The sequence below is a fragment of the Capricornis sumatraensis genome, chromosome 2, assembly GCF_032405125.1.
Source record: "Capricornis sumatraensis isolate serow.1 chromosome 2, serow.2, whole genome shotgun sequence".
NCBI classification, from domain to species: Eukaryota; Metazoa; Chordata; class Mammalia; order Artiodactyla; family Bovidae; genus Capricornis; species Capricornis sumatraensis.
Genome location: NC_091070.1, coordinates 151,156,565 through 151,184,044, shown reverse-complemented (window position 1 = coordinate 151,184,044; position 27,480 = coordinate 151,156,565). Strand labels below are relative to the sequence as shown.

At 35.4% G+C, this 27,480-nt stretch overlaps 1 protein-coding gene across 1 annotated transcript in view; it reads left to right on the top strand.

Moving 5' to 3' along the window:
* CCDC18 (coiled-coil domain containing 18) overlaps positions 1-27,270 on the top strand; it is a 103,201-nt gene extending 75,931 nt beyond the window's left edge. The window contains exons 23-28 of the mRNA XM_068964764.1: positions 803-946; positions 2,502-2,705; positions 4,400-4,537; positions 10,867-11,067; positions 23,366-23,824; positions 27,173-27,270. Coding sequence (XP_068820865.1) covers positions 803-946; positions 2,502-2,705; positions 4,400-4,537; positions 10,867-11,067; positions 23,366-23,824; positions 27,173-27,187 — 1,161 coding nt within the window. The 3' untranslated portion in view covers positions 27,188-27,270. The remainder of the gene's footprint in view (positions 1-802; positions 947-2,501; positions 2,706-4,399; positions 4,538-10,866; positions 11,068-23,365; positions 23,825-27,172) is intronic.
* The last annotated feature ends 210 nt before the right edge of the window (positions 27,271-27,480 follow it).

Genomic DNA, 27,480 nt, shown 5'->3' with positions numbered 1-27,480 from the left:
CCCTTTCCCTCTCTTTCTGCTCTTTACTTTAATTTCAGGCTGAATTTCCATCTGGGGCGCGGAGGCTCGCCAGGTCTACTTACTTGCCCTGGCTGTTAAGACCCGCGTGAAAGGGAGCTTAAGGCGAGGCACCCTTAGATATTCAAGCGAGCGCTGGTGGCCCAACGTAGATGGTGCAAATTCCTTGTCTGGAATTTTATTGGTCTTCCGCGTAAACCAAGCTATTCAGCCCTCTTCCTCCACTTAATCTTCTTACTACACTATAGTTTCTTAATCTAATCTTATATCAATCAATAAACAAGTCTTTCCATGCCAACGCCGTCCACCCTTCGATTTCCCTGGATCCACCGGGGCTGGACCCCGACAATACATAATTTTAATTATCTTGTACTTGCTATGTTATATTCATTTTCTTCTCTTAAATTTTTCCCCAGCTTTATTGACAATAAAAAGTGGCATGTATTTTAGGTGTACAATGTGATGTTTTAATGGACATATACATTTTGAAGTAATTATCAGAATCAAACTAATTAGTATATCTACCACCTCATATAGTTACTTTTTTTTTTTAATGAAGACACCAAGTGTACAACACAGTATATTTTAGGTATACATATAAGCATCTTATTAGGCACAAAATTCTGATATTTATGTCAAAGTTATGTTTGTCTCAAGAAAAACACATGTAAAAATTTTGTCATTTTAGATATACAAGTTTAAAGCGTGACTTACATGGATTGCAGTTATGATGGAAGAATTAGTTTTCTTTCTTTACATTAACATTGCTCTGTTTAAAATTCAGATAGAAAGTTTGAATGAAAAATTGCAAAATGCCAAAGAACAACTTCGAGAAAAAGAGTTTATAACGCTACAAAATGAACAAGAGATAAGTCAACTGAAAAAAGAAACTGAACGGACACAACAAAAGATGAAAGAAATGGAGAGTGTAAGCAAATTATTTTCCTCCTAAGGAACAAGGTTGATACAGATCTTTGTTTTAAACTGATTGGTTTTATATGTGGTTGGTATTTAATATGCATAGAAAGTGGCTAATTATTTGTGCCAGATATCTATTAATTTCCTTAACTTCTTAATTACTTTTTATTGGTGAGTTATCACATTATTTGTCTTTACATTCCCTGTAGGCATTGGCATGATATCTGTTACATAGTAAATCCATGATATGTGCTCACTTGGTCAATAAATAATTATCTTAATTGAGAACCTACTGTGTGATAGAACTGGAGATCAGATATTAATAGGATGTACTACTTTGTCCTTGAAGAACTCTATTCAGAGAATGAATTAACAGATAACAGTATATTATTGATGTCAAGTACTTCGAGTTGCCAGATGAAGTTTGATAACTTCATATTATCAGTTTGCATGTGTGTTGACTTCTGAACCCATTCTACCCACTTGCCTTTTTAAAAAGTGAATTTGCTTCTAAGAGCTCTAGTAGATGTAATTTTTTCTTGTTTTTAAATACTGTGCTCAGTTTTAAAACGTATTGTATAGCTCCTTCTGGTGTTTGATTAACTAATTTTCTGTCTGTTCCAGTTATATTTAAACTCCACAAGGGTAACTAATTTATCTCCTGTTTTCTCCTTTATCTATGTGTACCTAAAATAGTGCTTATCACATAGTAAGCATGAATAGATATTAGTTGAATTTTATATATATATATATATGTAAATTAAGCAGAGTCTCTGAGAGCAAGTTTGGGTTCTAGTGAGAAAAAGAAAAAGATTGTTGACAGTTGTTTCATGTTCTCAAACAAGGGCTGGCTAAAAGTATTTACATGAGATATATACTGATACACAACACAGTGGGACTTTGGGCCCCCATTCTAGACATCAGGGTCCTTGTGATTTGTACTGATTTCTTTCTTTTTTATCAGTCTTAAAGTTAAGTGTCGTTACCTACCATCTTATCTATGTCATCAAGCTGATTTAGAACTAACTGACTTTTTACTGAATTTTTTTTCCTCCAGAAATAGTACTTTACTAGGGATTTAACTGAGGAATGTAAAATATTTCAGAGGATAGCAGCAGTCCCAGTAACAAATTTCACTTTTGCAGAGAATAAGGTCATCCTAAACCCAGCTATGTGGACTAATGGTGGGCTTTATTTATACCAGTATTTTCTCCATCTTTGACATGGATAATCAAATATTAACTTCTTTCTTCTCTTTATATTATTATATGTTTTGTCATGTTACTTCATACTGTTAAAGGATTATTCAGCTTGCATGTTGAAGGCATGCAAAATATACCAGTGAGTCCTAGATTTATTACAGTATTTTTGTCATTTTCTTACTATTAAAAAAGTTTTTTTTTTCTGAATATCAGTTTCACAGTGGTTTATATTCATTGTATGTTAAAATATATAGACATTTAGTTTGGAGGGAGTAGGTCACTTATTAAAAGAGAAATCAGAGTAAGAAATAAGTTATCTGGGTCATTTTATTTTGAAACCTACAAATGTCTTGTGCACTTCAGGTTATGAAAGAGCAGGAACAGTACATTGCAACTCAATACAAGGAGGCCATAGATTTGGAGCAAGAATTGAGACTAACTCGGGAGCAGATGCAGAACTCTCATACAGAATTGGTGGAGGCTCATCATCAACAAGTCCAAGCACAGAGAGAAATAGAAAGGCTCTCAAATGAACTTGAGGAAATAAAGCAACTCTCTAAAGAGAAAGTAATTCCTATTCTAATTTTACCTTATTCAAAATCTTAAAGTTTTTAACATTTGCTTGTTTTGACAGTAGAATATTGTTCTTATAAAAGTTGTGTTCCACAGCAGTGTAAATGTACTTAAAAATAGTTAAGGTGATAAATTTTGTTTTATGTATATATTACTCAAAAAAAAAAAAAAAAACCTGTGTTATATTTAGCCTAGCATTGTAGTGTAATCGGGATCTCTCAGAACTGAATTTTAGTCAAACTGGTTAGTTTTCAATGACATAAGTTATAAAGCACTTTCAGACTTTGAACTGAATTTGAGCTACTCCTGAGACAGAAAAAAATCTAATGCATCTTTTTTTAAGTAAAAAGTTTTAAATTTGTAGCCATTTATAGATGAAAACTATCTAGATTTATAACTGTTAGAAACCTGCAGTCTAGAACCTTGGGGAGGAAAAATGCTTTTAAACAGCAAGACTACTAATATAAATTGTATTTTCCTAGTATTATATAGAAAATTAACAGCTTGCTTTAAAAATATTTAGATTAACATGCTTGGCTTAATTACTTAGACTTTGAGAAAAATATATTTATTGATACTCTACAAAAGTTCTTGTGATTTTTCTGCTTTCTACTATAGTTCTAATTCAGTACAGATTTTGAATGAAAGTGTGTTTACATTTAGTTTTGGTTAACCTGATGGCATTTTTATTCACATTTCTGGATGGTTAGACTAATAAAAAAATATATAGGGAATTTTTATTAGATTATGTCAGGTTCTTGGGAGTCTACTAGGAGAAGGGAAGCTATCGTTTCTGTCCTTATCAGTGATATCTAAATGTAGTATAATTGATTTTATCTGATAAACCAAGCTCAGTTAATCAAATAACTAATTGAAAGTAGAGAATTATTAAGAATGATAGTTTAAATATTACATTTTAACCCCAAACTCTAAATTTACAGTCATTTGTTAACCTTTTAATGTGGGACCAAATCTTGGCTCTTTGTATATGGGTAGGGTCACTTGATTGCATTCCACCTAGTTTTTCTTGAATAAACCACACTCAAATGCCATCATCTATAGCTTCCAGTTTGGTTTTTTAAGAATTAAGAGACATTCATAAATCAGTCAGAGGACAGCATCTCTTATAAAGAGATTTCCCACAATATTTTACAGCTAATTAGGTAGCAAACATTTGTGACTCACTTGTTGAATTGTCTCAAAGCATATAACTTAGTCTTCATATAAAAACATTCCTTTTGCATGTGCATTTCATCTATATTCATAATGTATAATAAAATTACATAATTGTAGTCGCAAACAGCTCTCATAGATACGTTTGATAAATGCATAACTGTGGATAAGCAAACAGCACATATGGTGAGCAAAAATACCTAGGCATGTCTAAAGAGGAGACTGCTATCTGCTAAAGTTCAGTGTTCTGTGGTTATTAGTTCATTTTACAAAAAGCATTGATTAGTGAACTTATGATAATAATATACTGATACTTTCCCATTAGTACTCTCTTAAATATCTAGATTAAATTCTAGATTATTACACTTTTTAAAGTATACATTTAATAAGGTAACTGTGTATGAGTGTTCATACAGTATTACAAAAGACTGAAGTACTTCCATAAATGTGTTGGTTTAGTGACAATAACCAAATAAACAAGTAGTGTAACCTTTACTTAATATTTCATTTTCAAGGAAGCTCATGGAAAATATTTAGCTGAAGAATTGGGGGCTTCTCAAGTACGTGAAACTCAGCTAGAAGCAAGAATGCAAGCAGAAATCAAGAAATTGTCAACAGAAGTAGAATCTCTCAAAGAAGCATATCATCTCGAGGTAAAGAAAAATTTAATTTGTTCCATTACTCCCTGCTAAAGTGTGTTGATCTATCTGAACAAAGTATAAATCTAGCTTTTAAATGTTTATTATAGAGAAATATATTAGTCTTTTCATTTCTGGTAGGCTGAACATATTATTTTCGCTTCATACTCCAGTATACTAATTCTCTATGGGTTAAGAGCTTGAATTCTTTAGCCAGGCATACTGGTTCTAAATCTCAGTTCATTACTTGGTACTTATGTAACCTTAGGCAACTAACTTAACATCTCTGACTAAAATGGATATAATAATGCTATCTATTTCATAGAACTGTGTGGAGGATTAAATGAATTAATGTAGTTAATGTTCTTACACCAGAGCCTGGCACATCATTATCATTGTCATAACTTTTTATAAAGTAACACTTGCCAAAACTACCTGGAGGTATTTAATAACCAACGTAAACAGTTTCATGTGATGTCAGTCTATTAATGTGTGGTAATTTTCAAGGTTTGCTCTGATCATAAGTTAGAGCAGCAATACGATAATTTGCTCTTCATCAGTATGTCCTGAGCCTTTACGGAGATGGACAGTGTTATCAATTAGAATAGCATTTCTTGTCTTTTTTAAAACTGTATTTGAAGATATTCAAATTTAAGTTTCCTTATGAAGTGTTCTAATAAAGCATTTTTCTGGATGTTGCTTGTTGCAAATGTTGTTGTTTAGTCACTAAGTCACGTCCGAAGTTTTGTGACCCCATGGATTGCCTCACACCGGGCTCCTCTGTCCTCCTCTGTCTCCGAGAATTTGCTCAGATTCATGTCCATTGAGTCAGTGATGCTGTCTAACCATCTCAAAGACATTTATATTAAACTCATTTTGAGGGAGTTTGGTTAACATCTTTTTGAGGAATTGCGTTTTTGGTCAACATGTCTTGCTTAAATGCATTTAAAGTCAAATCTCTTTGAAAACATTGTGTCTGCCAAACAAAACACATTTGCATGCTCAATCCAGTCCTAAGGCCAAGAGATTACAACCTTTAGTCTTTGGAGACAAATGTGAATGCTGATGAGTTCAGCATAATTATTTGGTATTAGCTGGTCAACTTGGTGACCTTCGGTAATAATTGGTCCATCTCAAGTATTTGCCAGCAGCAACTCAATAAACTTTTTTTACATGGTCTATATTTCTACTTTTATTTTAATTATCCAATTTTTTACTTTTAGTTTTATAAGCCTCTTAAAATTATTTATAAGCAGATAGTACAAAAAATGAATTGTAAAAATTGGTTCTAGTATTGCTGTTTAATATCTGGTATTAATATTTTATATGCAGCATATGAAAATACCTAATATGGACACTTTCACAGGGGCTGCCACTGGTGGCTTTGAGGCTGTTGGGGATGAAGGCACCCAGCACAATGCTTTTCTGGTTAGACCCCAGACATGTAGGTCCAGTTAACTCTCATGGTGGTACAGAAGGTTGAAAGCTCTACATAGGAACATGATGTGAATGAAAGAGACCTGTCATTATGCAAACAGTATGGCACTCATAAGCAGACAGTAAAAACAGCACTCAAAGAGACCAGCACTTGTGTCACAGTGTAAATTAGATGCTTGTGGAACAGCTTTTGATAAATGAGATCTTCCAGCCAGACAGTGAGTCCTTTGGACCCATTACCTTATATTCATGATCAGATGGGATCACCTCCCATCCTGAGGCTTCCCAAGACTTTTGAATAGTTTTTCAATGATCCTTATAGAAAGACCCCCTCCCAGAGAAATGCAGTATTTATATACAGTGCATTGGATCTCTAGGAAACACCAAAGTTATCAGTGAAGAATATGGCAAATGACTTAAAGGCTACTGTGAAGTATTTCTGTATGGCTTGATAGTAAAGCTCCTAGAACCAGTTTCTGTCTCTGCAAGGTTCCAAAACATTTGGAAGAAGCTGACCAGTTTCCCGGAAACCCTTTTCCCTGTCCATTTACACAAGTTACAGCATGCTATTGGTTGCAGCATTATTGAGGGTTACAGAGCTCTTGTGAAATAGATTGAGAATGAATCTGCTAACATACCTAGAGTCCCTCGAAAACATAGTCCTGAGGATAATATGAATTTGCCCAAACCTATGGGAACCTTTAAGGAATGAAAAGAGTGGATAATAAAATGGATAATAAAATTTTCCAGAAAAAGAACCTTCAAATAGGAGTAATTAAAATAAATACTTGCAGGTTAAAAATATATATATAGGTTTGTTGTGGTTGTTCTTAAGAAAGATGTTTTTAAAGTGTGTATATTATTTGAATATAAAATGAAAGTATGTTATTAAATTGGAAAAGGGATTGATAATTTTTAACTAATTTTTAAAATACAGGTTTAGAATTGTCAAGAAACTCAATTGCAAAGCTGATTGTCTCAATAAAATGAGATTTTTTAAAAACTTTATTATGGAAACTTTTTAACGTATTCAGAAGTAGAATGGTATAAATTTTCGTACATATTGTTATTGTGTCAGTCGCTCAGTCATGTCCTACTCTGCTACCCCATGGACTGTAGCACACCACGCTTCCCTGTCCTTCACCATCTCCCAGAGTTTGCTCAGACTCATGTCTATTGAGTCAATGATGCCATCCAACCATCTCATCCTCTGTCGTCCCCTTCTCTTCCTGCCTTCAATCTTTCCCAGCATCAGGGTCATTTCCAATGAATGGGCTCTTTGCATCAGGTGGCCAAAGTATTGGAGTTTCAGTTTCAGCATCAGTCCTTCCAGTGTATATACAGGGTTGATTTCCTCCAAGATTGACTGGTTTGATCTCCTTGTTGTCCAAGGGACTCTTGAGAGTTTTTTCCAGCATCACAGTTCAAGGATATCAATTCTTTGCTGCTCAAACCTTTTTTATTGTCCAGCTCTCACATCCATACATAACTACTGGAAAAACCAAACTCTGACTATGCAGACCTTTGTAGGCAAAGTAATGTCTCTGCTTTTTAATACTGTATCTAGATTTGTCATAGCTTTTCTTCCAAAGAGCAAGTGTCTTTTATTTTTATTTTATTTTTTAAAATTTTTATTTTTACTTTATTTTACTTTACAATACTGTATGGGTTTAGCCATACATTGACATGAATCCACCACGGGTGTACATGAGTTCCCAAACATGAACCCCCCTCCCACCTCTCACCCCATATCATCTCTCTGGATCTTCCCCGTGCACCAGCCCCAAGCATCCTGCATCCTGCATCCTGCATTGAACATAGACTGGCAATTCGTTTCTTACATGATAGTATACATGTCTCAATGCCATTCTCCCAAATCATCCCACCCTCTCCCTCTCCCTCAGAGTCCAAAAGTCTGCTCTATATATCTTTGTCTCTTGCTGTCTCGCATACGGGGTCATCATTACCATCTTTCTAAATTCCATATCTATGTGTTAGTATACTGTATTGGTGTATTTCTTTCTGGCTTACTTCACTCTGTATAATCGGCTCCAGTTTCATCCATCTCATTAGAATTGATTCAAATGTATTCTCTTTAATGGCTGAGTAATACTCCATTGTGTATATGTACCACAGCTTTCTTATCCATTCATCTGCTGATGGACATCTAGGTTGTTTCCATGTCCTGGCTATTATAAACAGTGCTGCGATGAACATTGGGGTACACGTGTCCCTTTCAATTCTGGTTTCCTCGGTGTGTATGCCCAGCAGTGGGATTGCTTAATTTAATGGCTGCAGTCACCATCGACAATGATTTTGGAGCCCAAGAAAATAAAGTTTGTCACTCTTTCCATTGTTTCCCCATCTAATTTCCATGAAGTGATGCAACCAGATGCCATGATTTTCATTTTCTGAATGTTGAGTTTTAAGCTAGCTTTCATCAAGAGGCTCTTCAATTCCTCTTTGCTTTCTGCCATAAGGGTGGTGTCATCTGCGTATCTAAGGTTATTGATATTTCTCCCAGCATTCTTGATTCCAACTTATGATTCATCCAGCCCGGCATTTTGCATGATGTATTCTGCTAAGTTGCTTCAGTTGTGTCCGACTCTGTGCGACCCCATAGACGGCAGCCCACCAGGCTCCGCCGTGCCTGGGATTCTCCAAGCAAGAACACTGGAATGGGTTGCCATTTCCTTCTCCAGTGCATGAAAATGAAAAGTGAAAGTGAAGTCACTGAGTCGTGTCCAACTCCCAGCGACCCCATGGACTGCAGCCTACCAGGCTCCTCCGTCCATGGGATTTTCCAGGCAAGAGTAAGTTAAATAAGCAGGGTGACAGAATGCAGCCTTGACATACCCCTTTCCTGATTTGGAACCAGTCCATTGTTCCATGTCTGGTTCTAACAGTTGCTTCTTGACCTGCATACAGGTTTCATAGGAGGCAGGTAAAGTGGTCTGGTATTCCCATCTCTAAGAATTTTCCACAGTTTGTTGTAATCTACATAGTCAAAGGCTTTTTCATAGTCAATGAAGCAGAAGGAAATGTTTTTTTGGCATTCCCTTGCTTTTTCTATGATCCAGTGGATGTTGGCAGTTTGATCTCTGATTGCCTTTTCTAAATCCAGCTTGTACATCTGGAAGTTCTTGGTGCATGTACTGTTGAAGCCTAGCTTGAAGGATTTTGAACATTACCTTGCTCGCATGTGAAATGAGCATAATTGTACTGTAGTTTGAACATTCTCTGGCATTGCCTTTCTTTTGGATTGGAATGGAAAATGACTTTATTCAATATCATGGCCACTGCTGAGTTTTCCAAATTTGCTGGCATATTGAGTTCGGCACTTTCACAGCATCATCTTTTAGGTTTTGAAATAGTTAAGCTGGAATTTCATCACCTCCACTAGCTTTGTTTGTCTTGATGCTTCCTGCTGCTGCTGCTGCTAAGTTGCTTCAGTTGTGTCGAACTCTGTGCGACCCCATAGATGGCCTGCTACCAGGTTCCTCTGTACCTGGGATTCTCCAGGCAAGAACACTGGAGTGGGTTGCCATTTCCTTCTCCAATGCATGAAAGTGAAAAGTGAAAGTGAAGTCGCTCAGTCGTGTCCAACTCTTAGCGACCTCATGAAAGCCCACTTAACTTCACTCTCCAGGATGTCTGGCTCTAGGTGAGTGATCACACTGTCATGGTTATCTGGATCATTAAGTTCCTTTTTGTATTTGTTGTTGTTCAGTCTCTCAGTCATGTCTGACTCTGTAACCCCATGGACTGTAGCATTCCAGGCCTCCCTGTCTTCACCATCTCCCAGAGCTTGCTCAAACTCATGTCCATTGAGTCAGGGATGCCATCCAACCATCTCATCATCTCATCATCTTTTTTGTATAGTGCTTCTGTATTCTTGTGTCTCTTAATATCTTCTGCTTCTGTTTAGTCCATACTGTTTCTATCCTTTATTGTGCCCATACTGTTTCTGTCCTTTATTGTGCCTATGTTTACGTGAAATGTTCCCTTGGTATCTCAGATTTTCTTGAAGAGATCTCTAGTCTTTCCCATTCTGTTGTTTTCCCTTATTTCTTTCCTATATATTGCTCAGCTTCAATAATTTTCAACTCATGTCTGAGTCTTGCGACCCCATGGACTGTATGTAGCGTGCCAGGTTCCTCTGTCCATGGGATTCTCCAGGCAAAAACACTAGGGTGGGTTGCCATTTCCTTCTCGAGGGGATCTTCCTGACCCAGGAATTGAACCAGGGTCTCCTGCATTGCAGGCAGATTCTTTACCAAGAAGCCCACTCATGGCCAATTTTACTTAATCTGTAAGTATTTTGACTATTTATTTTATATAAAAGGAAATACTTTTGAGAATGAAGAAGAGTGCTGTTTTTAATTACACCAGAACACTAAGCATAAAACCTATACGATTGTAGGTAAACTGGGAAGTATGATCATCATATCTTTACCCTCATTTCTCTTTTTTCCCTCTCTCACATACCCTGTAATTTTGAGGGAAGGAAATCTAAAACATGATTGTTTCATCAATAAGCATTTCAATAAATATATCTGAAAGACAAGAACTATTTAAAAAATATAACCACAATGCCATTTTCATACTTATAATTTGACTGTAATTCCTTGATATCATCAAACATGTAGTCATTGTTCAGATTTCCTCAATTATGTCTTCCTCAAAAATGTCTTTATAGCTGATTTCTTCAAATCAGTATCCGAAAGTAGTCCATTGTACTTAGTTAACTGTTCTTAAGTAAATTTAAGACTTTTTTCCCTCTAATATGTTGTTTGTTGAGAAATCATGTTTGTAACTATAAACAATTTGCTTTATTAGAATGTTATTGAAACCAACTTCATCCTATTTTCTTTCTTCCATTCCTTTTCAATTTGGGGGCTGTGTAGATGATTTCACATCAGGAAAACCATGCAAAGTGGAAGATTTCTGTTGATTCTCAAAAGACTTCTGTTCAGCAATTAAATGAACAATTAGAGAAAGCAAAACTAGAATTAGAAGAAGCTCAGGACACTGTAAGCAGTTTGCATCAGCAAGTCCAAGATAGGAATGAAGTAATTGAAGCTACAAATGAAGCATTACTTATTAAGGTAAGTGAACATATAAAATACATAAAGCAGAACTATAATGAAGTAAATTTATGACTGATTTCCCCATAATCAGAATTCCTGGAGTTTGTAGAACACTTAATAACCAAAAATTGGCCTTTTGAATAAAAGGCCCTTTATTTAGAAGATACTGAATTTGGAGATTATTAATAAGAAATGTATCATATTGGCTTAAGAGACATAATTATGTTCAAACATGAACTTTAAAAAAACTTTTTTTTGGTGAGAACATTTAAGTTCTACTTTTTTAGTAAGTTTCATTTATACACTGGTTTTATCAACTATAGTCATCATATTATACGTTAAACCCTCAGTTATCTTATACCTGAAAAGCTGTACCCTTTGAGCAACCTATTTTGCTCACCTCCCAGTCTCCTAGTCTCTGGCAACCACTCTCCTGCTATTTCTATGAGTTTGGCTTTTTTTTTTTTAAGATTCCACATTCAAGTAATATCATGCAGTATTTGTCTTTCTCTGTTTTATTTCACCTAAAGGTCCATTGATGTTGTTCCAAAAGCCATATTGTATATTCCATTGTATGTGTATTTACTGCACCTTCTTTATCCATTCATCAGTGGGTACTTTTTTCCTTATCTGAGCTAATTGTGAATAATGTTGAAATGAACACAAGAGTGCATTTGATAACCTATTTTCATTCCCTTTGAATATATACCCAGAAGTAGTGTTGCTGGGTCATATGACACTTCTAGTTTTCATTTTTGGAAGAAACTCCATGCTGTTTCCCTTAGTGCTTGTACTAGGTAGCTTACCTACCAACAGTAAACACGGCCTCCCTTTTCTCCATACCCTTGCCAACACTCATTTCTTGTCTTTTTAATGATAGCCATTCTGGTGGGTGTAACGTGATATCTCATTTGATTTTGATATGCATTTCCCAGATGATTAGTGATATTGAGTACCTTTTCATGTACTTATTGGCCCTTTGTATATCTTCTTTGAAAAAATGTATATTCAATTCCTCTACCTTTTAAAAACTGAATGGTTTGTTTCTTTGCTATTAAATTATATGAGTTCTTTATGTAGTTCAGCTGTTAACTCTTTATCAGATAAATGATTTTCGGACATTTTCTCCCATTTTGTATGTTGCCTTTTTACTGGTTTTCATTGCTGTGCAAGAACTTTTTAGTTTGTATAGTCCCTCTTTTCTGTTTTTGCTTTTGTTGCCTTTAGTTTTGTTATCAAATACAAAAAATCATTGCCATGCCCAATATCAAGATGCTTACTCTCTATTTTTTCTTCACTCTCAGTTTGAATTGATTTTTGTGTATGGTGTAGGACTAGGGTCCAGCCTTGCATCTGGCTGTCTGGTTTTCCCAGCATGATTCGTTGAAGATAATTATTCTTTCCCAATTGTATGTTCTTAGTTCCTTTGTCATAAGTTAACTGGCTATACATGCATAGGTTTATTTCTAGGCTATCTATTCTGTTCCATTTATCTGTGTGTCCATTTCTATACTACTGTATACCATAGTGTTTTTATTTTAGTTACTATAGCTTTGTAATATGGTTTGAAATCAGGAAATATGATGTTTGCAACTTTGTTATTTCTTAAAATTGCTTTAATTATTTAGGGTCTTTTGTGGTTCCATTCAAATTTTAGGATAGCTTGTTCTATAGCTGTGAAAAATACTGTTGAAATTTTGATAGGGGTTGAATTGAATCTACATTACTTAGGATAGTAAGGACATTTTCACAATATTTTTTCTTCCAGCTAGTTCATGAGCACAACATATCTTTCCATTTATTTGTATCTTCACTTTCTTTCATCAGTATCTTACAGTTTTCAGTGTACACGTCTTTCACCTCCTTGGTTAAATGTATTCCTGGGCATTTTATTCTTTTTGATAAAATAGTAAATGGAATTATTTTACTAATTTATCTTTCTTTTTTTTTCTTTTTTTTTTATCTTTCTGATAGTTCATTATTAATATATAGAAATACAGCAGATTTTTATATACTAATTTTGTATCCTTCTGTTTGCCAAATTCATTTACTAGTTCAAAAACAGTTTTAAACAGTTTTTTGGTGGAGTCTTTAGGGTTTTCTATATATAATATCATGTCATTTGCAAACAGTTACAGTTTTACATCTTCCTTTCCAATTTGGATTCCTTTTATTCCTTTTTTTCCTCCTGATTTCTCTGGCTCCTACTCCCAATATTATGTTGAATAGAAATGGTGAGTGAGCCTCCTTGTCTTGTTCCTGATGTTAAAGGAAACGCTTTCAGTTTTTCACTGTTTAGGGTTATGTTAACTGTGGACTTGTTATATATAACCTTTATTATTTTGGTGTACATTCCCCCTTGTTGTGTTGTGCATTTTCATCATGAATGAATATTGAATTTTTTCAAATGCTTTTTCTCCATCTATTGAGATGACCGTATAATTTTTATCTTCTTTTTATTAATGTGGTATCACATTAATTTGCAGATAATGAACCATCCTTACGTCCCTGGAACTAATCTCTCACTTGATCATGGTATATGATTCTTTTAATGTGTTATTCAATTCAACTTGCTGTTATTTCTTTTAAATATTTAATTTAAAATACTTTTTATTGATACTGGAATATATTGTTTTACAGTGTTTTAGTTTCTGATGTACAGCAAAGTGAATCAATTTTGGGAGGTTTTTAAAAATTATTATTACTGATCAAGCCTCCTTACTGGTAATTGGTCTATTGAGATCTCACTTTATATTTCTTTATTATTTGGTCTTGGTGGGTTGTAAGACTTATCTGTTTTTTTCTTGGCTGACCAATTTGTTAGTGTATAATTGTTCATAGTAGTCCCTTAAGATCCCTTATCTCTTTGGTATCAAGTTGTAATATCTCTTTCATTTCTGATTTTATTTAAGTTCTCTCTCTCTTTTTCTCTTATTAAGCCTTGCTAATGGTTTGTCTATTGTGTTTATCTTTTTTAAGAACTCAGCTGTTAGTTTCATTAATATTTTATATATTTTTTTTAGTCTATCTTTACTTTATTTCCACTCTGATCTTTATTTCATTCATTTACCTAACTTTGGGCTTAGTTTGTTCTTCCTTTTCTGTTTCTTTAAGGTAGAAATTTAGGTTGTTTTATTGGTGTCTTTCTTGTTTCTTACTATATAAATACAGTGTTTATCACTATAAATTTCCCACTTGCATCTGCTTTTGCTATGTCCCATAAGTTTTGGTTTACTATATTTCTATTTAATTTGTTTGAAGATAATTTTTTATTTTTCTGTTGATTTATTCTTTGACACGTTGGTAGTTACGTCACATGTTGTTTAATCTCCACATAATTGTGAGTTTTCCAGTTTTATTCTTGTAATCGATTTCTGGTTTTATACCATTATGGTTGGAAGGTGCTTGATATAATTTTAATCTTCCTAAATTTGTTTTTGTTTTGTTAATCTTCCAAAATTTATTAAGACTTGTTTTATGACTTAACATATGATCCATCCTGGAGAATATTCCATATTCAGTTGAGAAGAATATGTACACTCCTGCCCTGTGTTGGATGAAATGTTCTGTAACTGTTAAGTCCATTTGGTCTAACTTAAAGTTCAAGTCCAGTGTTTTCTTAATGATTTTTTGTATAGATGATCTATCTATTGATGAAACTAGGGTACTGAAGTCCCTTATGTTTATATATGCTTATCTCTTTCTCCCTCTGGTCTGTCAATGCTTACTTTATATATTTGGGTATTCCTGTGTTTTTTAGATGCAAAATATATACAAATGTTATATTCTTTTGTTAGATTGACTCCTTTAGCATTATATAATGACCTTCTTTGTCCCTTGTTACACTTCTGGCATAAAGTCCAGGGAGACACTTGTAATTTGGAACAGGCTTGAGGGAGAAGGTAGAGAAAGTGTCTTCTGGCCTCCCTGGTCTTCGGGTGCCCCTTGTTGTTTGTTGTTTGGTAACCAAGTCGTGTCTGTTTGTGACCCCATGGACTGCAGCACACCAAGCTTCCCTGTCCCCCATCATCTCCCAGAGTTTGCCCAAGTTCATGTCCATTGAATCAGTGATGCCATCCAACTGTCTCATCTTGTGTCACCCTCTTCTTCTGCCTTCACTCTTTCCTAGCTTCAGGGTCTTTTTCAGTGAGTCAGCTGTTCACATCAGGTGACCAAGGTATTGGAGCTTCAGCGTCAGTCCTTCCAGAGAGTATTCAAGGTTGATTTCCTTTAAGATTGACTGATTTGATCTCCTTGCTTTCCAAGGGACTCTCAAGAGTCTTCTCCAGCACCACAGGTACCGCAGATGCATGCTAAAATAGAAGCCTGACTTTTAAAGTATGAAAATAGACCTATTTTGGAGAAAGTCTGGGAGATGGGCATATCTTGCTTGCTTCTTCTGTACTGAATTCTATGATGTTAGCCATGGTACGTCCTTGCAAGCCTGTTAAGAACTGCTTCTTTGTTTGCTATAATCTTGTGGGTCTCAGGGATGCAGGCCCCATTGGCTTTCACAGCTAAGTGTTTTGAAAACCCATTGCTCACATGGAAGTCTTAAAAGTTGGAACACTACATGTGGGATCTAAGCCCTTTACTCTTAAGGAAGAAACTGGAAGCCAGGTGTTCCTTCCCATTGTATAGCCTTTGCTTGGCATGGCCTTTATGGCAAAAGTGAAGCTCAGCTTTCCTATTAGTTTTGATGTGGGCTTTTCTCATTCACCCAATGTGTAGATGGTTCTCAGCTAGTTTTTTCAAAGGGAATTGTTCCTTGTACAGTTGTAGATTTCATCATTTGTACATGGAAGGAGATATGAAAGGAGCCTATATTGCCATCTTGGCCTGGCCAGTTGAATCATGATGTTTACTTTAGAGGGTTTTTAAATTTTTTTTTGAATTATAAAGTATGATAACTCATTTACAGGAGATTTGGAAAATACAGAACAAGATTACATATATTTATACTATATATTACAATTTTTTAAGTAGATAAATTAAGATTTTTAGTTGGAGTTTCAATATCAAACTCTCAAAAATTAATATAATGAGTATACAGAGAAGAAGGATGTAGTAGACCTGAAAAGCTCTGTGAACCAATTCAACATAATTAAGATTTATACATTTTCACACATCAGAAGGATACAAGTTATATGCAAGTTCCCATAGATTGTAAACTAGGAGACACTGAAACATACCCAAAGACATAAAACAAGGTTCAAAAATTTCATGGTTTAAAGGTATTGAAATCATAGCATCAGTTCTGTTATCACTGTGGTATTATGTTAGAATTCAATATCAAGAGATATTTGAAAATAACCCATATATTCTCAAGTGCAATGTGACATTTACCAAGAGAGAGCTTCAGCTTAGACATCAAAAGCCTCAATTAAAAAAAAAAAAGCCTCAATAAAGTTAGACTGAAGAAAACAGAGGGTAATTGCAGAGGAGAAAGCATTTAATGAGAAATTAATATAAAAGTGAGAAATTAATGTTAAAGATACTTTAAAAAATCCCATGTATTTGGAAGTTTAATGTCAACTTTTAAATGATGGATGTATCTAAGAAGCCATAACAAGGAAAATTAGAAAATATTTGTAACTGAATGAAAATGAAAAGAGAATAAACCAGCATTTGTTGCGTGTAGCTGAAGCGGCTCAATGCAATTAAATACAGTGTGGAGTCTTGAATGAGGTATGAAAACAAATAATTTTGTGAGATTTGAACATCATCTGTACTTTAGTTAATAATACTGTATCACTTGTTAATTTCCTGTGTTTTTTTAAATAACATAGTATTTCTTTATATTCTCAGAATTGGATTAGAAGTTTCAAGCCTTATTCAAATTTTCTTTTTAAATCACTAAGATAATTGGAGAAGGAAATGGCAACCCACTCCAATGTTCTTGCCTGGAGAATTCCAGGGACGGAGGAGCCTGGTGGGCTGCCGTCTAGGGGTCGCACAGAGTTGGACATGACTGAAGCGACTTAGCAGCAGTGAATTTTGGCTGATATTTCTTTTTTTATGAATAACTAAGAAGACAATAAAAGAAATGTGTTAGAACTTGAAAAAAAAAATAAATCACTAAGATAATACATTTTCTGGACTTTTACCAGTAATACTAGATGCCAAAATATATGACACTATATCAAAATTTGAGTGAATATAAATTAGAACTCTAGCATTCTGTTCATACTAAGCCAAACAAGTAGAATCAAAGTGTCATAAATTTAGCTAGGCAAAAATTCACAATTTTTCAAAAATATATATATTATACATACTATATATGTGTTACAAAAGCTTTTCTACTACACTTGATAATGGCTTGAGAAACAACAACAAAATAGAGAGAAATTGGAAAACATAAGCTAAATGAAATGGGAACATTGACTATGAAATAGAAAACATGAATCAAACTAGATAAAAGTAAAAGACCATCATCATGTAGTTTAGTTGCTTTTAAACATGGCTGTTGGTTAGGAATACATCTGGCACTTTGGAGAAGAGTAGCAATACCTGGGCATTTTTATTTTTCAAAAAATTCCAAGATAATTCTGTTGTACATCTGGATTTTAAAAAGTAAATACAAGTTTTTCTGTTAAATGGTAATTTTAGTGATACATAATTCTGTTCTTTACTGTTGACCAATCATGATACAATGATATTAAGCAAATAACAATTACATTGTAATCATAATCCTGAAAGATGTTTATCAGTTTTCATAGTCAATAGCCAGACAAAAAATGATTACAGTTCCAAGCCATAATGGAAACATAATGAACCTCACAATATGAAATAATTACATACAGTTTTGGGCATAGAGTAATATGATAAGTGGAAGTGCATATGTGCGCATGTTCTCATCTGCCCATCCAGTCTATGTCTTTTGATTGGTGCATTTAATCCATTTATAGTTAAGGTAATTATCACTATGTATGATCCTATGAGTCTTTTCCAACACGACAGTTCAAAAGCATCAATTCTTCGGCGCTCAGCTTTCTTCACAGTTGGAAAAGACTCTTGAGAGTCCCTTGGACTGCAAGGAGATCCAACCAGTCCATTCTAAAGGAGATCAGTCCTAGGTGTTCTTTGGAAGGAATGATGCTAAAGCTGAAACTCCAGGACTTTGGCCACCTCATGCGAAGAGTTGACTCAATGGAAAAGACTCTGGTGCTGGGAGGGATTGAGGGCAGGAGAAGGGGCCGGCAGAGGATGAGATGGCTGGATGGCATCACCGACTTGATGGATGTGAGTGTGAGTGAACTCCGGGAGTTGGTGATGGACAGGGAGCCCTGGCATGCTGCAATTTATGGGGTCACGTGGAGTCGGACACGACTGAGCAACTGAACTGAACTGAAGGGAGTAAAAGTAAACACAGCCAGTTATAGAACTGCTGTGACTTAAGTTACATAGTCATGTTAATGTATGTACTGAATCTTGATGTGACCAAAAGTATGTTTTAATTAGATAGGAGTGGTGAAGTATAAGAGATGTGTGCATGTTATGGTAGGCAAGGCATGGATGGTGTGGGTGATGGGGAAGAGAACTAAATTGTCCTGTTTCATAGTTAGAGGTCAGTAGATAAATTATTTAAAACTTTCTTTTTGGTCATAGACCTCATATAGCTGATAAACATAGTGTGAGTAAGGGAAAGTAACAGTGATAAATCAGGCATTAGCTGAAGGAAAGCCTGGTTTTCTCATTCGTGTGTTTGTGTATTATGTGAACCTTTGAAAGCTATTTGCAAAATTTTGTTTATATGTTCCTGAAGATTTCAGAGTGACCTTAAAAAATGTCCAGACTTCTGTCTTTAGGAGAGGTTGTAAGGGGTGGTATGATGATAGTGATGGTGGTTTTCAGCATGCTTGACAGCTGAGGTTGTTTGGTGTTGATTCTTTTTTTTTTTTTGTATAATTTATTTTTTTAAAGTTTTTGGCTCCATGGCATGTAGAATTTTAGTTTCCTTACCAGGGATTGAACTCTGCCCCCTGCATTGGAAGTACAGAGTCTTAACCACTGGACTGCCAGGCAAGTCCCCTGGTGTTGATTCTTGATTCATGTTTTTCTTCATGTATTATTTAATCACCTTATATGAAAAAAAAATCAGAGAAGGCAATGGCAACCCACTCCAGTACTCTTGCCTGGAAAATCCCATGGATGGAGGAGCCTGTGGGCTGCAGTCCATGGGATTGCTAAGAGTGGAACACGACTGAGCAACTTCACTTTCACGTTTCAGTTTCGTGCATTGGAGAAGGACATGGCAACCCACTCCAGTGTTCTTGCCTGGAGAACCCCAGGGACAGGGGAGCCTGGTGGGCTGCCGTCTCTGGGGTCGCACAGAGTCGGACACGACTGGAGCGACTTAGCAGCAGCAGCAGCAGGATCCTATGATCCTGTTGGGCTTCTCTGGTGGCTCTGACGGTAAAGGATCCACCTGTAATGTGGGAGACCCAGGTTTGATCCCTGGATTGGGAAGATCCCCTGGAGGAGAGCATGACAACCCACTCGAGTATTCTTGTCTGGAGAATCCTCTTGGACAAAGGAGCCTGGCGGGCTACAGTCCATGGGGTCACAAAGTATCTGACATGACTGAACAACTAAGCACAGCACAGCACATGATCCTATTACCGTTTTCTTTTTTTCAATTAATTTTTTTATTGAAGGATAGTTGCTTTAAAGAATTTTGTTGTTTTCTGTCAAACCTCAACATGAATCAGCCGTAGGTATAAATATATCCCCTCCCTTTTGAACCTCCCTCCCATCTCCCTCCCCATCCCACCCCTCTAGGTTGATACAGAGTCCCTGTTTGAGCTTCTTGAGCCATACAGCAAATTCCCCTTGGCTACCTATTTTATGTAGGGCCTGTTACCATTTTCTTAATTGTTTTGGGTTTATTTTTTGTAGATCCTTTTGTGTTTCCTGCCTAGAGAAGTTCCTTTAGTATTTGTTGTAAAGTTGTTTTGGTGATGCTGAATTCTCTTAATTTTGCTTCTCTGGAAAACTTTGGATTTCTCAATCAAATCTGAATGAGAGTCTTGCTGGATAGATTATTCTTGGTTGTAGGTTCTTCCCTCTCATCGCTTTTAATGTATCATGCCATTCCCTTCTGGCTTGGAGAGTTCCTGTTGAGAAATCAGCTGATAACCTGATGGGAGTTCCCTTGAGTATTATTTATCATTTTTCCCTTATTGCTTTTAATATTTTATCTTTGTCTTTAATTTTTATCAGTTTAATTATTGTGTGTCTCGGTGTGTTTCTCCTTGAGTTTATTTTGCTTGGGACTCTGCATTTCCCGGACTTGGCTGACGATTTCCTTTCCCATATTGAGGAAGTTTTCAGCTGATATCTCCAGATATTTTCTTGGGTCCCTTCTCTCTCTTTTTGTGGGACTGGTATAATGCAGATGTTGGTGCATTAACTTAGACTGTCTTTATTTTTTTTTTCATTCTTTGTTTTATATTCTGTTTTGTGGCAGTGATTTCCACCATTCTGTCTTCCAGGTCACTTACCTGTTCTTCTGCCTCTGTTACTGATTCCTTCTAGTGCATTGTTCATCTCTGCTTGTTTGTCCTTAGTTCTTCTAGACCTTTGGTAAACATTTCTTACATCTTCATTGTTTTCCTGAGATCGTGGATCATCATCACTATCGTTAGAAAATGCAAGATTATATTAAAAAATATTTTTTACTGCTTTTGAGTACATATGTGATTTTTCAGATAGACTCTTGGTAGTTATTCACCCCTATTGATCATGGCAGTTTATTCTTGAATTTGGAATTAATATCAGTATTGATGCATAGAAATAATTTAATATTAGTTCAAATTGCCAATATGTATGATTAACATTGTCAGCTAAGACCTTAAAAAAGACCAACCCCACTGATAGTTGTGAAGCAATAAATGATTTTATAGTAAAATGGAAGTTATTGAAAAGCAAAGAAACTCAATTATTACTATAGAAATACTTGTAATTATTATGCTGAGCACTTAAATCCCTTTTATAAAATGCTTGATATTGACTTACCTGGTGGTCCAGTTGCTAAGACTCTGCACTCCCAGCACTCAGGGCCTCAGTTCTATCCCTGGTCAGGAAACTAGATCTCACATACCACAAGTGAGTTCTCAATCTGCAACTAAAGATCCCATGTGTGGCAACGAAGACCCAGCACAGCCAAGTACTTGATTTTTTTTTAAAATGCTTGATATTCATAGTACTATAGGAAAGTTGAATAAACAGAATCCAAAATTATGTTTCAGGTGAACCCTCTATACTTTTATTGAAATAGTAATATGCTTAGTGTTCTGGGGATTTATATAACATTTATACAAAATTATAAAACCTCATTGCAAAAAATTGAATCTAAAAATTTTAAAGATTCTGCATAGTATATCTCTGTCACTTAGTAGTAGTAATCTCTGCTCACTTGTTATATATTACCAATGAGATAAATACAGTGGTATTGCACTTATCAATTATTCAGAAGTGTGTAAATTCAGCTACTTAGAAAGTTATCAGAATATTCTCAGAATAGCTGCAATTCTTAAATGAACTATAGATACATAGCTCTTAGAACGTATACCATGATTAGCCAGGATAGCAGGCAGAAGGTAGAATTTCTTTGTTTTCTGACACTAGCTCTCCAAGTCAATTTTAACTGGCTCTAAGATCTAGTTTGGAGAGAGAAAGAAGAAAAACTAAGAGAAGAGCAGAAGCTGGCATAAATGTAACAATTAGAAGTAACTATAAATCGGAGAAGGCAATGGCACCCCACTCCAGTACTCTTGCCTGGAAAATCCCATAGATGGAGGAACCTGGTAGGCTGCAGTCCATGGGGTCAGGAAGACTCTGACTGGACTGAGCAACTTCACTTTCAAATGTAATGATTAAAAGTAACTATAAATAGTGGAAAGCTATTCACTGAAAGCAGCAGTAAATGACAGAGAACAGAAACAGAAGTGAGGGAGAAGAGAAGAAAGAACACTGAGGCATCTGATCTTTTCAGTTTAATAGCCTAAAAAGTACCCTAGTATTTGAGTGTGTCTGGAGTAAGGGCAAAGATAAATCCATTTCTGAAGGCCATAAAATATCAGTGTATTATGGCCTACTACGGTCAGGATCACAACAGTGAGCTGCTTTGAGTTTTAAGAAAAAGTTGAATTATGTTTAATATATTTGGTTTACTACAATTTCTTCATGAAAGTTAGGTGTTGAACTCTAAGTTAAATGGAATCCTGCTTATCTGAGATACCACATTTCTTAGTGTGACTGGGTAACACACAGACGTTTAAAAGAAACTTAAACTGCACGTGACCTTATATATGTGAACTTTATAGTTATTTCATTAAATAATTGTGGTTATAACAATGTGAATACAAAATTTGCTTGAAAAAATTGGCACTTCTGTCACTTACAAATCAAGTTTGCCTAAAATAAAGTGGTATAAAGACAACAGAAGTAAAATATGCATTTTGTAATGCACACTGTTGTTATGACAGTTTTAGCTATAAGCATAGTATTTTTAGAAAGAATGGAAACTATCAGTTTAAAAGTGACTGGTTTAGAAATTTGCATCTTATGGACACCTGTAAGAAAAGGAGAATGTATTTGAACAGGGGACTACTATACATATTATATAACTTTTAAAATTAAAATGTCCTCCCTTTATTTTTTTGACTTGAGCGCTTTTCAGTATATACAGTCTCAATTCTTGGGATCCCTGAGTTGGGTCACAGGACACAAATAAAGGACATGGAGAAACAGAAATGAAAAGTTTATTTAATAAGGATTGATTTATTAAACATTATTAATTATTTAAAGGCTTTAAAATTTTTCTAGTAAAGATTTTTTGTGATGATGATATATACAGCAGAGAAGCTAATATACATTTATTTCCTATTACAAATTCTGAAGGACATTATTTTTTGTGTGTATATATGTTAGATTGACAAATGATTGTGTACCTTTTTATACTTTTGCAAAAAAATTTTATACGTAAGTTTTCAGTCTTTAATAGAAATTTATATTGTCATAAATATTAAGAAAAATTCTATAAGGAACATACAGTTTTCATGGAATTCCTTATATAGTTTAAATATAATGCTAATGACTATAGTTAATTGTCCCAAAATGAAGGGTTTTAACGTAGTTTTAACTATGTAGTTTTAACATAGTTAACAACCCTCATGAGTTGTTATAAAAGAATTCCTGTACTGTACTAGAACCAAGTTTAACTTAGATGACTTCTAAGTCTATGATTTTCTAAGTAATTCATTTATTTAACAGATATGTAATCAGCACCTACTATGTACCAATTTTTCTATAGGAATCAGAATTAACCAGATTACAAGCCAAAATTTCTGGACATGAAAGGGCAGAAGACATCAAATTTCTACCAGCCCCATTTACATCTCCAGTAGAAATCACGCCTGATATTCAAGATTCAAAATTAGCTAAGCATTCTCACACAGCTTTTTTCAAGTGTAGAAAACTACGTCGCTCTATTAGTGCCAGTGATCTTAGTTTCAGAACTCATGGTGATGAAGATCTTTCTGAAGAATTACTACAAGACTTAAAAAAAATGCAATTGGAACAACCTTCAACGTTAGAAGAAAGCCAGAGAGATCTAACTTATGCCCAGTCAGACTCATTTAAACCTCTCACATATGATGATAATTCTGAGAATAATGACTTCAGTACTCTGAGTGGAATGCTAAGATACATAAACAAAGAAGTGCGACTATTAAAAAAATCTTCTATGCAAACAGGTGCTGGTTCAACTCAGGTATGTATTTCATACGTTAGAAGTTAACAATGATTTGTCTCCAATGAGGATCATTTTCTTTTTTAAAGAAAAAAATGCATACATTTAAATAAAATACTCATGTCATTAGGTGATGTGCTCAATTATTCAAAGTATGAAAAAACTCCTTGTAAGTTCAAAATACTTTTACCTAGACAAGTAGAGTTGAAAATTTAGCTTTGAAAATTAATTTTTGTTAAAATAGACTAATATTTGATTAAGTATAATCTCTATACTTGATTAAAGACTAACTCTACCTCATATTAGGAAAGTATTTTGAACTCCAGAGTACTGGAAAACGTTCTTTGGAGTGCTAAAATTAGTTGTGTTCCTAGACTTCCTGGAAACCATTCTAGTAAAGATTATTCAGGTAGCCTTTTGTTTTGGTCATAGGCTTCCATAGTGACTCAGAATATCACATTCACATGATTTTTCTACTTCCATTATTTTTTAAACATAGCGTCCTGAAGAGGCAACTTTATCGCTGCTACACATATATTACAGACAACTTGTAATTGTTTGTAAGCAGTTACTCTGTAGTTTGCACACAGAAATAAAGATTTCTTTCAGGTAATTTCACTTTTTTTGAAATGTCCATTTTCCTCGTTTCAAACATATCAAAGTAGATTTGGTGGCCTAAAATGTTTAAAAAGTGTTTTTTGAATGGATTCAAGACAGACTCAGTTCAGTTCAGTTCAGTTGCTCTTTGCCACCCCATGGACCACAGCACGCCAGGCCTCCCTGTCCATCACCAACTCCTGGAGTCCACCCAAACCCATCTCGATCGAGTTGGTGATGCCATCCAACCATCTCATCCTCTGTTGTGCCCTTCTCTTCCTGCCCTCAATCTTTCCCAGCATCAGGGTCTTTTCAAATGAGTCAGCTCTTCACATCAGGTGGCCAAAGTATTGGAGTTTCAGCTTCAACATCAGTCCTTCCAGTGAATAGTCAGGACTGATCTCCTTTAGGATGGACTGGTTGGATCTCCTTGCAGTCCAAGGGACTCTCAGGAGTCTTCTGCAACACCACAGTTCAAAAGCATCAATTCTTCAGCACTCAGCTTTCTTTATAGTCCAACTCTCACATCCATACATGACCACAAGAAAAACCATGGCCTTGACTAGACGGCCATTTGTTGGCAGAGTAATGTCTCTGCTTTTGAATATGCTATCTAGGTTGGTCATAACTTTCTTCCCAAGGAGTAAGCGTCTTTTAATTTCATGGCTGCAGTCACCATTTGCAGTGATTTTGGAGCCAAAAAAAATAAAGTCTGACACTGTTTCCACTGTTTCCCCATTTATTTCCCATGAAGTGATGGGACCAGATGCCATGATCTTCGTTTTCTGAATGTTGAGCTTTAAGCCAACTTTTTCACTCTCCTCTTTCACTTTCATCAAGAGGCTCTTTAGTTCTTCTTCACTTTCTGCCATAAGGGTGGTGTCATCTGCATATCTGAGGTTATTGATATTTCTCTTGGCAATCTTGATTCCAGCTTGTGCTTCCTCCAGCCCAGCGTTTCTCATGATGTACTCTGCATAGAAGTTAAATAAGCAGGGTGACAATATACAGCCTTGACGTACTCCTTTTCCCATTTGGAACCAATCTTGTTCCATGTCCAATTCTAACTGTTGCTTCCTGACCTGCATACAGGTTTCTCAAGAGGCAGGTCAGGTGGTCTGGTATGCCCATCTCTTTCAGAATTTTCCACAGTTTATTGTGATCCACACAGTCCAACCCTTTGGCATAGTCAATAAAGCAGAAATAGATGTTTTTCTGGAACTCTCTTGCTTTTTCGATGATCCAGCAGATGTTGGCAATTTGATCTCTGGTTCCTCTGCCTTTTCTAAAACCAGCTTGAACATCTGGAAGTTCACTGTTCACGTATAGCTGAATCCTGGCTTGGAGAATTTTAAGCATTATTTAACTGGCATGTGTGATGAGTGCAATTGTGCGGTAGTTTGCGGTAGTTTGCCTTTCTTTGGGATTGGAATGAAAACTGACTTTTTCCAGTCCTGTGGCCACTGCTGAGTTTTCCAAATTTGTTGGGGTATTGAGTGCAGCACTTTCACAGCATCATCTTTCAGGATTTGAAATAGCTCAACTAGAATTCCATCACCTCCACTAGCTTTGTCGCAGTGTTGGAGCTTTTATTTATTTCTCCACATCCTTCCTTACATGATTAAAAAGAGCTTAATTTGGAACTCCCTGTTTGCCTGTAGGGCTTCCCTGATGGCTCAGATGGTAAAGAATTTGCCTGCGATGAGGGAGACCTAGGTTCAATCCCTGGGTTGGGAAGATCCTCTAGAGGAGGAAATGGCAATCCCACTCCAGTATTGTTACCTGGAGAATCCCCATGGGCAGAGGAGCCTGGCAGGTTACAGTCCATGGGGTCGCAGAGTCAGACATGACTGAGCGACTAAGCACAGCGGCTAGCCTAGTGGTTAGGACTCCAGGCTTTTACTGGATTCATCCCCTGGTCGAGGAACTGAGATCCCACGTTGTTAGTTTCCTTTCTTGGATTTTCTTAATGGTTTATTTTGTCAGTTCCATTCACGATAAAGCCTCTAGCAGAGTTTAGTAGTTTGCTTTCAGTTTTGACAAAAGCTTCAAAAACTCTAAAAAGTTACACACACATACAATTTTGAACACAATTTTAAGAGTTCACACAAATGTCAAGTTAAAAACTCCTGCTTTAAAGCAGTTGTGAGTTAATTAGCTGATTTACAGTTTATTAGGAATTTGAAAGAAGTATTGTTTATCCATTTTGTTTTCAGAAAAAGCAGTTTTCAAAATATGGTCTGTATACCATGCAGTAAGATGAAAAATAAGAATTGAGAAAATCAGTGATTAGGTAACAATTAAAAGTGAAAGGAAAAAAAGGATGAAGTAGGAGTACGAATAAATACTTAGAGACATGATAACATTTTCAAATTCCTAGCCCAGGTAAAGATCAAGATATGACAAGAATATTTGACCTGTAGTTTTAGAATCTCCTGAGACGGTTCCCTCTATTTTTCTACTTCTCTATATTGTGCTACCTCTTTGTACAAGCATTTCTGTCCTGTCTTTTTTTTTCTGCTCTGTTTTTCTCTCTTCTGTTTTTCATTGACTTTATCAATTTAATTTAATCCTTCATTCCCTCCTGACCCCCCAACCAGAATTATTTGCTTTTTCCATCCATGCAATCCATTACTGACTTTCTGATTCTTGTTCTTCAACTGTCTAAATATTCTCCACTCTTGTTTTAAATTATGCCCCTGATTCTTATAGTGGATTTTTAATGTTAAATCATGATTTCAAGTAATAATCTATTACTTTGCATTTTTCCAGGGAGAAAATTTATAGTTAAAAGAAGATGCTGATGTGATGAAAAGTGGAATTTTTGGTACTGTGTAGTGTTTACTTATTATATGTAGTTCCTGCTTCATATAAACTGGTATTTTATTGCTTTTAAATAAATTTTGTATTTTAAGATTTTTAAAGTAAGTTCTTTCTTTTAAAGCTTACTTATACGTTTTGTGAAAATTAATTCAATTTATTCATTCTGATTTGAACTTGCTACTTTCCTTTTATCTTTTACTTAGAAATCATTATTAAAATGCATAAGTACTTTGAATAACTTATATTTTCAATCAGAC